Genomic DNA, 18,364 nt, shown 5'->3' on the forward strand with positions numbered 1-18,364 from the left:
ATCCTCAATTTGGTAAGCTTGATATCTTCGATCCGACGCTTTTGTGATCTATATGTGATTATGGTAAGATTTGGCTACCAGGGATTAACGCACAAATGGTTTTAATATTATACCTTTTATGACTAAAATATGCTTAGATTGACCAATCATCTATAGAGATTCTATAGAGAGGAAAATTTCTTATACTTGTTTGTCTTAATCGCAGAAACTTGCGATTTTTTATTTTGTCATTTCCATAAAATTAGCGGCGGCGAATGTGTTGATGGAATATTTCTAAATAATACCGTATGGTTCGTGTCACCTGATTATGTAGGTAGTGCATTTAATTATAGCAATATGAGCTTAATGTATTTGGTTAACGCATTTCTTGGATCGAGAATGAAGATCGCTGCATCAATGCAGTGACAGAAAAAGTAAGGGTTATATGTTGGCCCTATGGAACAAGAAATAAACAGGCGCCAGCCAAAGTTGCAGCTTCGTAATGATGTAGCTATCTCGATTTAACATGCTTCGCGGTCTTGCCCGTTAGTACATACTTAACTTGCTTTACTAGTGTGAGCTTCGCCGTTCTTAGCATAACTTAACCCGGCTCCGTTTCCTTTACTGCTAATAATAATGATAGAATGAAACGAGAGGCGACGAAGAAACGAAAAGGAACATTGTCCAAGTGAGAGGAAATACAGGAAGGAAACGAAGAATACAGAAAAAGAGGGTATTGTCAACGAAACAAGAGTTCTTATGATATATAAAATCGAAATAAAACGAACTGATCTTTAGGACTAATACTTGAAACTCATCAAGTACCAAGATTGTCATTCAAATCATGTTGTTGCTGTTCGATATGTACCGATTTCGCTAGCACTCGACACGAGCGATATTAGAGTACATATCTGTTTGATTAATAGTTACGGCGATTCATCAAGTCAAGAGTATATACATGCACACATGCACACGTATCATCATCTATGCACGTATCTGGACACGTATACGCAGATAGAACTGGCATGCTCCACATAGATACTGGTTTGAAACGAATCCTACAAAGAATTCAAAATACCAACTTAGCATTGACTATCTCGCGCTACCTTAATGCTTTTATATCCTCTAAACTGCTACTGGCTACTGCCTTCTTTCTCATCCTCTTTCTTCCTTCCAGTCGTTCCTCTTTCACGACAAGAAAACGAGGAGTTCGCGTGCGTGTCTTGAAGCTATGCAACAGGGAGAGATCCAGGGAAGCTGGTACGAGAGATAAACCAATACCGAGGCCGGTAGCGAGCAGTGCGTGACACGTTGAACCGTGTGTACTGTGTGTGTTGGCGCCAGGCCGCATTCTCGCATTCGTTAACTAACACATCGAGTTAAGTCCCTCCGCAGCTCGTGCCTTGTTCTCCCTCGCCTTCCCCTACCTCCATCATCTCCACCTCCTCCTCACCAACCCTCTACCCCGTCCCGGGAACCCTTCGCGATATTAAGAGCGGTCACGGATCCCAAATTTGCCATCCGTAGAGAGGCGGGACACCGATTTGTCCTCGTCCCGTTTGCACGCCACCGGTACGTGGTAAGATGACCGGTTTCTACTGGTGTACATCGGTCGCCAATCGTGTTTCGGAACAAAGTGGTTCTCCAGAGGAGACTACATCCGTGTCCAGCTATCGAAACTTATTGTCTCGGGTGATTATCAATCGTGATATCGTTTCATCCTTGAAACCCGATGACGCACGTTGATCGACTCCGAAGACGGAGTTACGGTAGAGTATATTAAACAATAAAACGCCAACTGCCTCGCTTATTCGTTGTATATTTTATGCGCAACTTCTTCCACTTCTTCATGTATTTTCTCGTTTATCTTTGTGGTCAAGGCGAGTTCCATTTAAAAAAGCTTCTTCGACAGATATTCATGGGACATTAACGATACGAAGCGGGGACACGGAGTCGTGCCCAGAAGTTCCTTTCTTCTCTCATCGAGGAAAAGCGCGATGATGCATCGTGTCAATGGAATTCATAGAAACCGGTCGGTGAAAACGCGAGCCGCGCGGATCGTGAGATTGTATTTACTGTCGCTTCAATGATCCACGGAGAGACGACCGTCGAGGTCGGTAATTAATCTGTATCAGTTTACAATGAACGAAAGAGAGCGTTGAAAGATCGCTTGTAATCAATATTAATTACTAATCAATAAGCGAAGTGAATCACGAATTGAGGAATTTTTCCCGTTTAGTAAAAATTGTTGATTTAATGGCATAAAAATGAATAAGTTGATGACAAATTAAAACATCAATTAAAGTATTGCGTAATTTTATAGCGCAGCGGATAAGGAGCTTCGAGAGACGATAAAAGAATCGAACGTTATCGCACGAATTAGTGACGGCTATTGTACCTGAGATGCTATTGCAGGGAACCAGTGGCAGGACCGTGGACCGCGTTAAACATCGTGTAAAAGGTGAGAGGCGTGTACCAAGTTGATATATATATTGTTAGCCGTACCGATTTCTTGCCGTGTCTACGTTTACAAAGATCTGTAGCTTGACAGTGAAAACGATAACGGAGAATGACGAAAAGGACGAAGAGAGGATCGAGAATTTCAACGGATTAACATTCCAGCAACGTTCCTAACCACTTCGAAATTCATCGTGACAACGCGAACGATAAGAAGAATCTATAAGAAGAATCAGGCGAAGCTTTTTAATGGTTTTTGATCAGCTCGAAGTCTACCTTGTCACCAAACACGATAAGAGATACAACAATGTTAACAATGGTAAAAAATGACGAGTATCACTGACTTTATTAAATGTGTATTCTAGATGCGTTTTTTGATGGTTTGTTCGTGAACGTTTGACGCGCAGAGGCAGTATACGTATAGGATGATAATAAAAAATGTAAGTTTCACCGAATCAACGTTCCAAGAACATTCTTATTAATTCATCTACCTGGAAATACGTTGTGACAACTAAAATGAGTAGCACGAAGATTTCAGCTATGTCGTCCCACGATTTTCATATATCAAGCTTCAACGCGACAATAGCACGGTAATAATAAGAATGAGAAGAAGCATAAAGAAAAAGAACGGTGAAGATCTACAAGTTTCATCGAACCAACATTCCAAGAGCGTTCTTGGCAGTTCACCTACCTCAAAATCCATTCTCCCTCTCTCCTGAGATACCTATGGCGCTTAGCCACGATCTCCAAAGCGTGATTCGAAGGAAAGGGTGCGATCTTACCGCGTTGACAGTATCACAGGTAAAAGAAGAAAGTGAGAAAATAAAAAAACGAAGATATGCAATAATAAGAGAGGAGTGGCATAACTCGCACATAATGCGTCGCAATTAACCCCCCTCGCTTACATGTAATTTTAATAAGTACGCGTTACGGTATGTATAAATTTGCATAGGCACACAGAACGTAATAAGCACCTGGAATTAATGTTATCGCGCGCGAGGCAGTAGCCGGGATTAAAAATGTGTCCGAGCGTCTGCATGGATGAGAGAACGGTCGGTCCGGTCATGGACCAAAAGAAATGCAAAAGGAAACTCGAATATATGTATAAAATTCGTGTTGCGATAGCACGTTTACATCGTTTAACATGTACCATATATTTGACTCGATTGTTAAATAATCATCAAGATACAGTATGATGTGACTTTGCTTTCAAGGTATCAACCGTTTATGAAGTCCGAGTGTCGGTCGTACGTGTCGTCTACTAGCTGCTACAACAGAGGAAGAAAGATGACAAGGAAAAGAGAGAGAGGAAAAGAGATAAACAAGCAGAAGACAAGGAGAGTAAGAATAAAAGAAAGAGAGGGATTTACGAGCGAATTATCTGGTATTTTCTTTCAGCCTGCGGACGGCTAAGCAAAGGTCAAAAGTTGAGCAATGCTATCCTTATCGATGCAAACACCGCCTTCGCATATGCAGTGCGCAAGCATCGAGAGATTGGCGGGACTTCTTGCCTTCTCGCGTGAAAACGTTCACGCTAGTCACGCTGGTGCCATTGTCGAAGAAAATCTTGATCGCGTGCCGCACCAATTTTTCTCCCTGATTTCCGCTTTGCCGTGACACTTTCGAGAGGCTTTACTGTTATATCGACGAATTACTTTCAGTGAATCGTCCAGAGAAGAGAACGATATCGAGATACTCGTGAATCATAGAGCAGGTTATACGAAGCACCCGATTATTAGAATCGTTAAAGATGTATCACGAACGAGAAGACTTATTGCGAGGATCTTGTGTACCCTCGAGACTCGTGCTCGATAGAAACCGCACGACGAAATTAAGGGAGCACGCATGGTTGTTTCACGTGCGGAACTTCCGGTTGCTGATCCGTGCGAACACACACAAGCGACAAATAGATTGACGATTGCCGATAAAAAGATAGAAACGGATGGAAAGCGAGAGAAGGGGCAAAAGAGGAGAGACGCGAGTCGGTGTACACACATAATGTACGAGTCCTGAGAGGAGTCGGAGTCCCTCCCGGAGGCGCGGCGCCGCGCCGCGCCACGGCACGACGTTGTGACTATAAGTAAGTCTCGCGCGGCGCGCCGCGGCTTAATGCCGTTGCCGCGTTCGTGGCGCCAAGAGGAGGGCCCATTGGCGACGATAAGCCTCCTTCGTGTCCGGCACGAACGAGAAAAAGAAAGAGAGAAAAAACGGAGATAGATACACAGCAGTCAGCTTTCACCCGCGTTTCAGCAGTGAATATATATACCCCGTCGGGGTGTGGATCGAAACAGTGTAGATAATACGTAGCTGTCAGTCGTATCCGGCCAGTGTCAGTCTAGAGTTAGTGTCGGCGAACAGAGTGACCGAGTGTCGTTCGCGAGCCACTCAATAACACCTATCGGAAAGATAAACTTTCAACCCTTAAACGTTATCATTCGGAACTCGATGAGATCTGCTTCGTACGTTCTTTCTCACTTGCTATTCTAGATAAGTTATCCATGTTTTTTTTTTAATTCCATTTAAATTCGTATCACCACCGAATCGAGGTTTATGGTCGAAACAATTTTTTAATCCTCTTACAAACGTACTCTTTGCTTCTACTTCAAGTGGATAATCCTTTTATCACCAAGTGATTGTAAAATTACTTGTGTCCTGTGATTCGCGTATTCTATTATTCGATAGTAATAGAAATCGGTGCAAGTGTCAGACATAGAGAGTAGTGACAAAGACAGAGAGGGAACAGTGAACCGAGAAGCAGTGGAAGGTGATTGATATCCAGGGGATACGCATGGTCCGTCCGGACCGGGGAAGATCACCTCTGTCGACGAGCACGGACCTTTCTACTGGCCCGTTTGGATGGTGATCAGCACGGAAGCGTTTTAACGTTCAAACAACCATGTCGGGGCTGCTTTACACGCTTTTAGGGTTGGCGGCTAGCTCGAGCCTTCATTGCGCTGTTCGCCGCGAGATAAGCCCATGCACCTGCCGACAGGAAGCGTTCTCCAGCACCGTTATCAACCCGGCGCAGGCTGCTGTCGCTGCTGTAGCCGCCGCGGCTGCTGCTACGACCGGTAACAATGCCGGTCACCATGGACACGGGGAACGGATCGAGGTCGTATGCGAACGGATGGACTCTTTCGAACAAGTGGCAGGGGCATTAAGGGGCAAATTCACCACCGAGCAACAAATTACTTTGCGTGTTTCTCATTCAAATCTCAGGGATATATCGCGGCATGATTTCAAAGAGCTGCGGATGTCCATTACGAAGCTCGAGCTGAATCACGATCGTCTAGGGTGAGTGTGTAAGTTTACGTGCATAAAATCGGGATTGTTTAATATCGTAGATGTTTAGTTTAATTTCTTCTTTCTTTGCAAAGAAATCGTTATCTTGATGTGTATATAAATATCGTGCGTGTAATGTGTCTCTTTTTAATTATTCATAATTATTCGATTATCTTTTCTTGGTCTATTAGTTAGGTCAGGAATCGCGTGTTTGTGTTTCTTTTATCCGTGCAGGACTTTAGGGATTTTTCTTTCAGAAGCAAGCATAGCTTGGTTTGCTCAGTTTGAAACAAAGTACCGATGTTTGTGATAAGAATGAACTCGGTATCGAGTTTCCGGTTTCAAGAAATTTTCCTCCCACATCTCATGAAAATTCCACGGGCTTTCACCAAAATGTTGATGAAGAAAATCGTGTGACGACGATAATGACTTGTGGATAAGTGATATCAGCCACGTTTACTCTAACTACGCGGGTACAGTGATCGAGCTACGATCGAGTTTCTGAATTTTTCCACTATTTCTTCTGGACATTATTTAAACCAATTTATTTATCTGCCCAATTTATTTCTTCCGTGAAAAATCGATTTTTCTAAAAATTCACAGTGGAGGTTCTAGCTGACAGAATGACATACATTCAAAGTATTATAATATTTAATTATTACTGATTTTTGAGAAGAAAACTTTATTTAACGAAATTAATTAATAAGAAGATTCGAATCGTTATTATAATGCAGGCTTTACGCATTCATGTTTAACTATGCGTTGTCTGACTATACTTCGCTTGTCTGACCATAAAGTTCCTCAATCACTGACGAAATGTTGTCAGAACTTTCGTAAGATATGAAATACAAACAGACTGTAGAAGAAGAAATTTGGAGCAGCATGTGTAATAGAAAAGACGAAAAGAAATTTATGACAAGTATTTGTACGCAAATGATTGTCATTCAGAACTTGTAGAAAAGCATGCGTGTGAATACATCGTATACATTGTCGATACGAATAACAATATCTTGGCAAAAGGTCATCGTCTGATGTTGCAAGTATTGAGTAAAGACATTTATACGTAACAAAGAAGAAATTCTAATTGATAAAATTATTTTTCAAACTGACAATTATACCGTAATGTTCGATGGCAAAAACCTTTTTGAGCCGTTTAAAGAAACGGATACAAAGTGTGTTGTGGAAAATGATGCGTTTCCAGATAAACGTGTAGAGTAACAGCAGTGTCCTTCAATTTATAATACATTGATTCTAATGTACGTGTACATTGCTGGAATGTATCTGGAGTAATTACTATAATCTTTGTCCTCGTTTATCTTCGGAAGATATTAGTTGCTTTTATATATTTTTACACGGCTGCTCAGATAGAATATTAAATAATACGACGATAGTGGAACGAGAGACAAAATTTTGAACATCTAGAAAGTGCTACATTGTGCGGAACGAATGCAACAACTTTTATTACGATCGACAAAACGACGAAATAATAAAACGACTATAAAAGGCGAAGGTAACATTCGAGCCTTTGTTGAAGATCCTTGAAAAAATAATTGCTTTATCGGGGAAAAAAAAGATATGAATTCATGCGTTAATATGGTAGATGAAGCTTGATCGATCGTTAATTACAAATTTACCGATTAAGTATAAACGTATCAAGAATCGCGAGAATTTCCTCGTTTCTAGATAAATATCGTCGTTTTGTTTTCTCGAACGGGCACAAAGGACGGACACTGGTCTTCCTTGATTATCCTGATACACGGTGATACTTGCCAGATGAGAGAAAACGAAAAGTCCTTGACGGACGAACAATCATCGAGAATGCGTCGTCGTTACCCGCGAAAGATAGAAAAAGAGACAGAGCTACGGGCACGAGAATGAAATCTTAATCGTGCCCGACCTTTTCGAACGAGTTATCAACAAGAAGCCCTCCGCTTATCGTCTCGGAATAATTAAATAACGAAATGCTGTGAGCCAACATTATGTGAATAATTAAACGATAATGACCGTGTTTCGCCTATGTTTTACAATTGAACAATTTCATTGGTCCACTCTTTGTAAACTCGCCTACTTCGATAAAGATTTGCGCAACTCTAGAGACACGACTATACAAGTTGCATGAGAAAAGAGAAAGAAGAAAAAGGAACTTCTATAAAATGGAGGCAACCGAGAGACAGTTCATCTTTAGCTTTAATTGACAAAATTTTCCCTACAATAGGTTATTAAATGAACTGATGTATTTCTTTTTATCATATAAATGATATTTTCGAAATATGAGTGAAAAATGAAATTAATATTACAAATAATTTTAATTCTAATTTATTTTATCGGAGTTTCATGAAAGTGATGATACGTAACGTGGAAAAATTGTATAACACGAGGAAAATGTAAGTTTCAGTTCTACGTCACTTATAATAGAAATTAGTGGAAATAAGAACGACGAAACGGTTCCAGTTATAAGAACTTTTACACTTTGTACTTGATATAAGTCGTAAGTTAATTCTTCCTGCCCTTAACCCGACTATCACGGGAAGATTTAGACCCACTTCGTTGGTCCGTGACTAGGACAATAAGCGATAACTTCGTTTCACTCGAGATAATTGAGGATTGATTGTGTATCGCTTGCTAGCCATGTGTTTACAAGGGCCACAAGTTACTCAGTTTTTGGTCGTCTTCGTACGGAGATAACGCACTATCGTGAGATGACATTCCAAATTTCTCGAGGGCAACAAGATGTATCACCTCTTTTTCATATTCAGATCTTAATTATCTTTAGATATGTGACATGTCATATGAGACATGTCAAGCAAATGTTTGTACTATTGAACGAAAACAATGAATATTTTTTTTTCTTAAATAAATAATCTGCAAATTGATCGAATTTTCATTTCGCTCGATTTAATTCCAAAGTGATGTGTATTTCTTAAATTGTTTAATTTTCTTATTTGCATCTCACGAAAAATCTGTATATCTTATCGTCGCGAAATATCTTCGACATCTTAATTATAAAAGTAAAGATCTTAATTTGTAATGGACCTATGCTCGAATAATAGAATTAAAAAGCGACTTCATATTTTGTAGGTTCGTAGACGGCGAAGTTTTCGCGGGGTTGGGAAGAACGCAATATCTTAGTCTCGCGGATAACGAAGTACCATCTATACCGAGACATATTCTGTCGCATCTCTCATTGCTGAGGACCCTAGATCTCAGCAGAAATCGGATAAGCCGTATAGACTCGGATGACTTTAAGGTATGCATGCGTACACATAAGAATCTGTTTGCATCATTTATTAGTTTTCTTCCTCGCGAGTGAATATGTACATACTATGTCGAGACACGTGTTCAGGAATCGAAGCTTGTATTTCTTGTGCAACTCACGAATGCGCGAGAAGTTTGAATCATTTATCGCAAAGTGTCTTCTAACGATTTACGCGAGAATACTAAACACGTGGATACGATCCCCTAACATATCGATCGTAGTGCGTAAACACGAAGCTTCGTTTATATGCATCTCTTATTTTCCCAGTGTTTTATGCAAATATACTGCCACGTGCATAAGAAAAAGTAAACGAAAAAAAGAGAACGGGTTCATCAGCAATGGTATTTAGCATCGATTGTATAAAGCAGTTTATAAACAGGAAGAACATAAACGCATCATTAAATGACGAACAGTTTACCAGATTTGATGTAACCTCTGTTGACCGTGTTAACACCGAATTCTGTTCAGATATTTCATTTATCGAACTGGATAAATCTGATCTTATTTGCAACGAATAGTATCCAATGTTTTGCATATTCATCTCTTACGATTCCTGTTTACAATGAAACTTTTACGTATACTGTTACATAGTACTCTAATGTGATTCAATGAAACGAATAAATAAATTATGTGGAAATCGTTTGAGACTGGCGCGTGGATTATTTACGTGAAGTTATACGTAAAGCATCCAATTAAACATCTATTTTACAGTTTCGTTCGCTTATTTTTCTATACTACTTTGTTTTCTTTTTCTTTTTACTGCTATATCAATCATGTCTATTAAATCAACACACCGTAAGGACAATATATTCTAAGCACGTTTTGCATATTACGCGTGACTTCACGATGTATTTGTAGCCGGCGCGACGTATGAACGAACAATTCATCTCGAAGAGAGGAAGACAGCTAGTAGAGAGCTTGGTGGGGTTCCCCTGGCGCTTGTCGCGCACGTGACCGGCCACGTGCAGAGAATTGTCCGCCAATCGTTCCTCAAACGATTCGTGCTACTTATGGGAATATATATTTTTCTTTTTTTTTTTTTTTACCACTGCCTCGTGTTACTTATCACACGATTTGCGAGTTAAAGAACAATAGAAATATGCAAAAATCTTGTACACGTACTTTTTTTTCAATCTCACTCTATTTCGCGATTTTATGAAATAGGTCGATAATTGCAAATATCCCATGTCAAAGAGACAGTTTCAGTTGCTTAAACGAGACACTCGTTGATAAAACAGAATCAGTTATGTATATTTAAATAGTAGATTAACTAACTCTACGAGAGATTAACCCTCCGGCGCTCTTTGATTCATTTTCGATCGAATCTTAAGTTCGAAGATCACAGCAGGGTTAACACTCGTATCGTAAAGTTTTAATTGCATGGTTAAGAAACGAATTAATATGTGCTAATTGCAAGTGTCTATTCCGAAGTAACTAGAAATAAAATACGTTTGAAACGACGCTTACTCATACGCTTTCTAGTAAATTAAATATTGTAATATTATATCGTATATATGTAAACAAGGGAAAAACGGGCAAGTTTGATGTAACAATACCGTCTATGTGATGAATTATCGGAGAAAAATGTTTATCGCGTGACTGTTGTAAACAGCTGTTGATTCGGATCAATTGGTTTCAGTAAACGCGGATCGCAAACATCTCGGATTCTCATTGGAACATGAACGTCTAGCATGATTCAAAAAATTCTTGCTGTTTAACAATGTTGCTTCAGTATGTAATCCGTGAATACTTATCGTGTAGCCGTCACTCTTGATTAAACGTTGCGCGTTCTCGTATTTAATCACGTTTGTCGACGCTGCTGAATACAATCTCTTTAAATCGCCGTTTCATTTCTATTTCCTTCTTCCTTTTACATTTTTCTTTCTCTTTTATTTTCTTGTTTCTTTTTTTCGTTTTTTTTTTTTTTTTTTTTATCTAAACTAAACGATGAATTTATTTTATATAAGATAATGCACATGTAAATATAGCTTAAACCTACATAATTTCTATTGTTTTAACACATGTATTCTTAAAATGCACATTTTACCTTATCATTTTCAGTACAACCCGACATTACAGCATCTCCTGTTGGCCGGAAATGCGATTTCAGAAATGGTGCCAGGCTCGTTGCCACCATTAGTGAAGCACCTACACGTTGGCCGCAATCAGTTACAAAGCCTGAATCGAACGTTACGGTAAGACACTTTCTTGATTACCGAAAATATACGTCCATTCACGAACCTCCTAGAACGTATCGGACATCCTGTTTACCATTCCAACAGTGGCTCTTACTTAATTGGCTCTATTCATCGTTGATGCAACGAGCAGCTCCTCGGACTCGGCCGAATGATTAAGCAAACGTGCACGCAGATTATATGCAAAGGAGAGAACAATTAAGCTTGCGATCTAGTCACGTGTTCGAGAACCGTTTCTTTCCTTTTCTTTTCTCTTTTGTGAAATTTAAATTGGGTCGATAAAAAAGAAAGAGAAAATAAAAGAGGAAACAGAAGTATAGAAGAAAAACGAAGAAATTTTTGGTTCGTTCATTCGATGAAACAAGCAAAGATTTGTTCTTTTTGGATTTTATCGGAACGAGAGCATCGTCGCCATCCACATGACTTAATCTTGTTTCAGAGATTTGAATCAGTTGGAGTGGTTGCTAATTAACGCCAACGAGCTCACGTCTTTAGATGGCGAGCTACCGTCTTCTGGCCATAACCTGAAGATGCTCTACGCCGTGGACAATAAATTAACTCACTTGCCAGCAGAATTTCGCTACTTACATCGTTTAGAAAGTCTGTATCTTCAGCACAATAAGATTCGCAGTCTCGATGGCACGCTGCAAAAGGCTCGTAGATTGAAGTTTCTCGAACTTTCGTACAACGATCTGCAAGAGGTAATCGATGATCGAATATAACAAATAACAACTAACTAACTTTCTTACTCAATAGAAGAGAATTATTAAATATACAAGATTACCAATACTTTAGATTGTCCTCCCTTCTAAAAATGTAAAGAATGCACGTTTTGATCCGACCTAGAACATCGTGTAATAGTTAGTTTTATTTCGGTTTATTGAAACGATTCAAAATACTTTATTAAATATCATCTGCAAATATGATGTGCTGATATCTACGTAACGGTGGCCTGTACAACATTCAGATACTCGTATGAAGTGCAAGTGCATGATCACGATGTATGATAACGCGTGGAGGCGTTCGTTCAATGTTCCGTACATTAAGTCGATTACTACATCCTAATGTGATTATTATGTCGTACGCTTCCGTTTCGCGGATTAAATTTTTATTACGATGGACGGTTAGCATGCGATGGTCTTAGTCGTAATTGGACGATTTGATCGACTTCTTGAATCGTCCGCAAAGGTTTCACTCTTAGCTGTTACTTGTTATTTCACGAATTAAAGCCGACCGTGTTATTTTAGAAGAAACCTGTTTCGTCTATTAAACTGATACAGTGAAATAATTAATATTATATCCAACAAAGAGAATGTAGTAATTAACGATACTTTTAATAGACAGATAATATGAAATATCATCAAAACCTTTGTTCTTAGTTAACGGAAGAAGATTTCCTAGAAGCAGAGATGTTAGAAGATCTAGAGCTCGGACACAATTCCTTAAAATCGTTGGGTAGCGCGGGTAATGGTAATGGCGACGGAAACGGGGGCAACAGTGTCCTTTACCCTCTCAGGTCTCTCAAGTGTTTAAACTTGACGCACAACGAGCTTCGCGAGTTCTCATTCGCGTCACTTCGTGGCCTGCGCGAGCTACGATTGCTCGATCTCTCGAACAACAGAATCGCGCGACTCCACAGAGGAAGAACGCCGTCAGAGGTACGCACCTAATATCCGGACTAATTTACTTCTACCACATACGCAATGAACTATTGCAAAACCTAAAGTATATGTACATTTTTATATAGAGGAACATTCAACGATTTTTGATATTCTACATTAAGATGAAAAATTGTTTATATTATAGAATTAATTTTTTGCTTATGAAGATGTTTACACGTTATATCGCTAGTTAAATATTTTATTTCTTCCAAGGAAATTATAATTTTACATAAATATTTTAATTTGTTCAAGTGTACATTCGATAACTACATTGATAGTTCTCATTGATCATGTATGCAAATACGTCATGCTCAAATGAATAAAAAAAGGTACTCTTATATAAGATTACATCGCAAATAATACATATTTTTAAATTCAAATGAGTATTTTTAAAGTCGTATTTCAAAGTATTCGATCATTTGAATATGTAAGAGAAGTTTGTTCCTCTTATATTTACAGAATTTAGTAGAAGAAGATCGTTTCTCTTATATTTACAGAACTTAGTAGAAGAAGTTCGTTCCTCTTATATTTACAGAATTTAGTAGAAGAGGAAGGGGAAGAAACGGCGGGCGGAAATATTCAAGATATGCAACTGCAGCACAACGAGCTTCGAAGCTTGGATGGCTCGTTATTCCTTGGAATGAAGGAATTACAGAAGCTGAATCTCAGTTACAACGCTTTAGGACCGACGATTGGACAGCGTGATCTACGAGGCCTCGATGGTCTCAAAGTCCTCGATCTCTCTCACAACGAGCTTACTACACTCGAAGATACGTCAGAGGTATAATATGCGTGAAATTTATTCAAACGTATGTCGTGTTTAATCGAATGATCATTCTACCGTGAAGATTTTACGTCTATCTGATTCGTTTAGATACGAGAATATCGAGCCATTAAAGACGTAAGAAAGTATTTTCCATAAAATTTATGGTAAAATAAAACTCGCGAATGATCTTTAATTAAAAGCTATGGAAATCACCTCCATCAATAATATCACACTATAATTAAGAAAATATCAAATTCTATTTAAAAAAATCTTCCCAAATATTTTTTAATCTATATTTATTAGAAACCTTCAAAAGGTTATTATTAAAGATATAAAATATCTCTAGTTCCGATATCATTTTTCCTTTTACAACGAACACTAAAAACACTTCCATCAATATTGTCATGTTATAATGGAAAAAGTATAATATTCTTTCTTTTCAATGTTCGTTTATAAAGATTATTTATATTTTATTTTATTTCATTTTATTTTATTTTTATTTTATAAGGATGTTATTTAGAACATGATTTTTCTCTTTCGATCAAACAATCTTTGCACAAAAATAATTTATTTATATCTTCAATTTTTTATATATGTATTCCAAACTAATTAAACATATCTTGTAATAATACCTCGGGAAAAATCTTTGTTCATCACAATATCTTTCGATGATGATTTTTTTATAGACGTGGCTTCCTTCCCTGGAGGAATTAAACGCATCGCACAATCGTCTGGTAACATTGTCCGAGAGAGACTTCCGTGGATTTCCTGTTCTCTGCTGGGCAGATGTGAGCGCGAATCGGATACGTACTCTGATGCCGGAACTCGTGGCGAACACACGTTGCACCGTTCACGGTGTGCCTGACGTGCTTCGCATATATCTTCAAGGTAAGATTAAACGTATCCGTTATCAGTGTTATCGAATATTATGCCATCGTTCAAGCTTGAGCAAATTTGCACTAATTTCTTCGATCCATTGCCTCGATATGCTTAATTCAAACAAATTACTAAATAGGTACAAAAATATTTGTACAGATTAATAGAAAAAAATTCAAGTAGTGTGAATTTTTCTTGAAAATTCTATAATCTTACACATCCAGTTAATATAAAAGCGTTTTAGTTGCATCTAATTTGGCATTTAATAGTTTCGATTAACAATACGATTTGTTTGTAACCAATACTTATTTACAAAATAATTTATCACAGATAAAAACGAGTAATAGTCACAAGGAAATTTTAACTGTAAGGAGAATGCGGAAGAGCTTTTCTGACGAGTAAAGAAAGTATATTGTCCTTGCCTGTAAAAAATATTTGCATCAACAGTTTGGACAACTTAAGAGAAAATTGTAATTATCAATGAATATTTGAGTTTAAGCCTTAAACTAATGTATTCCGATTACATGGGGATTGTAATGACACCGCAATTGTCATACTTTTTTTCTTCTTTGCGAAATATTATGACTTCGATCAGAATTTATTTGTAACACAAAACCACGCGAACTATTTCCTACTTAATCTAATATTTCCAATCGATGATAAGGTTAAAGGCGAAACTTCATTTAATGAAAGATCAGTGCGCCGTTTCTTTAATGAAGCGCGAACAACAGTAGATAAAAGACCAGAATTTTCTAGATTGCGCAAAGAGCAAAATGGATAAACACAGGTATTTTTGATTTTACAAACGCACCATTTAGGGATATGAACTTTGATGAAAAGAATGATGTATCTGTTAATGATCATTCTTCGCGAAATATGTCTAATAAAATATTTCTAGTTCCGATTAAAATGAAGATCTCATTGAACAAAGTTGAAGATTTTCATTCTATTTTAATCTCTGAGGCAAAGATACAAAATACATAATTCCGCCGACAGATCAACAAAGATGGTATAATCTGTAAAATTCGAAAAATTATAGACATATCATGAGAAGATTATGGATGTTTATGCACTTATGGAAAATTTTATTGCATGAAAACATATAGAGTGCAAATAATATACTTAAGATACAGTATCCGGTAAATGTTATAACAAGATGTAATACTATGTTATAACTTATAACTAGACTGCAGATTTTTATGTATTCGTGGAAAAGTTGGAGATGTAGGAATTTACAGAATGCACATAAAATATGCAAAAGATATCTAAAGTAGAGTATTCGTTATAATATTTAACAGATGAAACAATTCCTTCTTTCGTTTCTTCGGTTGTCTTCGTATATAGTTGAATTTTATAACATCTCCTTGAGGATGAGACAAATCCTGATTTAGCTATCTCAAAAATATAAGCAAATTCGTATAAACCCTCGTGATCTAGTTAAAAGCTCGAAACCAAAAAAAAAGAAACAATATAATGTAATATAACATGAATTTCTTATTAATAACCGTTATGCGCAAATACGCGTAATCGTCTGGTTCGTGCAACGACGAGTCATCCGATCGTACGATACGAACGGTCATTCGATTTTGCTTTCCACCCTCGCAAAAGGATAACGTCTTTGTGGAACGCAGACGCGTTGAATGGGCGCCAGTGCGTAATTAATAAATACATCGTTAAGTGTCGCGAGGCCAAGCGTTATGGAAGATGAAACGAGACAGAAAGAGGGAACGGGTCATGAGAATGGCCGGTGGCGGCAGAAAATAAATTATTACTTGATAATAGCGTGGCTCCGTTCGGCTTCAGAGCTGTACATTATTTTGTTATAAGTTACATTTCACGTGATAACCTCCGTCGTGGCGCCATCTCGTATTATTTATTGTATACCGAAGACGGATTGTTAGCTGTTGTTATTGTTAAATATATGTGGGTTTTCATGGTACGGTTATCGTCGTTCAATCCTGTTATCTCGGTTAGCTTCGTTATTTCTCGGTCTCTCTTTTCGTTCACACTTTCATTGAACGACTATTCCCTCTACATATGAAAATCTCCGATTAACGACAATTCCGTTGCCCCCTGTCATTATTATCGGATTCGCGACACACGATCATATGTTTACGAAGCCTTTCGCGACCGATACGAACTCGGTCATCGAGATGCAAGCAAACATTTTCTATATCTTAGTCAACAATCCGTCTGCAAAAGTTTTTTGGTAGACTTCGAGAAACTGATCTGATGATCAGCGATGGGTATTTAAATCATAACACTTTGCCGTCCATGTAAATTTACTAGTAACTTTAACAAGTAACCGGCATTTTTTGATAAAAGCATACTAAACTGTCGTAAACTTTACGTAAAGGGTCGACTTGCACGTGACACGAACGTGATGTCACCGGACACTAACATTTGGCCTGCACTTGTCAACACGTTGGTGTCACCGAACGTGATAGTGTTAACTTAAGAGAGATTCGATGTTTTTCAAATTACTTCGAATGTGATTCGATATTTGATTTTCTTGAAAATCCTATAGGTCTCGAATGTCTTCAAAGTTTCGATAACTTTCATAATCTTCATTTATTACGATATCCCATATGAAATATTAAAAATATAAAAGTTGTAAAAAATAGGATATCGAACAACACCCTTTCAACGACTTTCATCGTTTCCAAGACTGTAGACCTACCAAATCTACCTACTTAAGAATTAAGTTATAAGAATTTTTCATGTAATCGTACGTGTAATTCGCCACATACAATGTGTCTTAGAGCACATCGCTAATCGTGATGTCATAGTTGTACGACTTTTACTGCTTGGAAAGTGTGTTCACTCACGCATGCCAGCCAGACGCCTATCTAACTTCTTGCTTATCTGCCTTTGATACACGTCACAGAATAAAAAAGAGAAGAGTTTCCCCTTTGCGATCTTCCGATGTTTTTTTGCTTGCAGATAATCCGGTGTTGTGCGATCCTGGACTAGCAGACTTGACCGTGGCTTTCGAAGTCAATCACGCGAAAGTCTATGGTGTGGCCAATAATTGTCCAACGACCGTTGCAACTCCCACCGAGCAAACGTCGCCGCTTCCGCCGTTACCACCGACGCTGTTATTGGCCGCCGCCGCGGCTGCTTCCGGAGGAAATGTTTCTTTCGCCGCGACCCTCGAGTAGTCCATTAGAAGTAGAATGAGAATCGTAGGACGCAATCGATGGGCAAAAGAAAGTTCGAACGGAAACGAAGAAGAAGAAGGAAGAAACGGTCGAGAGGAAGAATTTATTCGATTCGTGGTCGCCCGTTTACACATGCAATGCAAACGATGATAGACATACGTGAGATGGACACGGTGACGTTGAAAAGCCCGTTCTATTGATCATTGTGATAAAACAGAAGTGTAAAGAAACGGGCGGTGTGAATCTTGGTATAGCCTCGCTTTCAAGTTCGACACGGGCGTTTTAGTTCGTTTAATCTAATCCGCTTGCGTGTATTTCTTGGAAGCATCCAAATAAAAAAAAGCATTGTATAATAATAATAGGATAACACACACACACACACATATAAATATACACGCATACATACTCACACACATTCAAGGAAATCACGAACACTGACGAGACATCTTATACGTCGTACGCGACTAATCCCATAATCGACAGCTGACAACCGTTCACGATCAGACGTCGGTCTAATCGATAGATGTGTACTGCATTTGCTGTAGTAATTATTACGTAACGAGAGATATATATTTATTTTAGCGAGTTTCCAACACATATCATGAGAGGTATGTTTCCTTTTATCAGAACGGAACGATTTGCCACATTTTAGTGTTAGCTACGTGGAACAGTGGAGCACGAAGACTCGAAAACGAACTCCAACGTGTCCAAGAAAAGCAAAAAAGAAAAGA

At 38.3% G+C, this 18,364-nt stretch overlaps 1 protein-coding gene across 1 annotated transcript; it reads left to right on the forward strand.

The window, feature by feature from the left end:
- Positions 1–1,926: 1,926 nt before the first annotated feature.
- On the forward strand, positions 1,927–18,024 carry LOC126875402 (insulin-like growth factor-binding protein complex acid labile subunit). The gene is made up of 10 exons (XM_050638299.1): positions 1,927–2,092; positions 2,303–2,440; positions 2,523–5,730; positions 8,797–8,965; positions 11,036–11,169; positions 11,609–11,870; positions 12,549–12,827; positions 13,366–13,611; positions 14,283–14,484; positions 17,416–18,024. The coding sequence occupies exons 3-10, from the start codon at positions 5,333–5,335 to the stop codon at positions 17,631–17,633; spliced, it is 1,908 nt and encodes a 635-aa protein (XP_050494256.1). The 5' UTR covers positions 1,927–2,092; positions 2,303–2,440; positions 2,523–5,332; the 3' UTR covers positions 17,634–18,024.
- The last annotated feature ends 340 nt before the right edge of the window (positions 18,025–18,364 follow it).

This window comes from Bombus huntii, chromosome 2 (assembly GCF_024542735.1).
Source record: "Bombus huntii isolate Logan2020A chromosome 2, iyBomHunt1.1, whole genome shotgun sequence".
Taxonomy (NCBI): Eukaryota; Metazoa; Arthropoda; class Insecta; order Hymenoptera; family Apidae; genus Bombus; species Bombus huntii.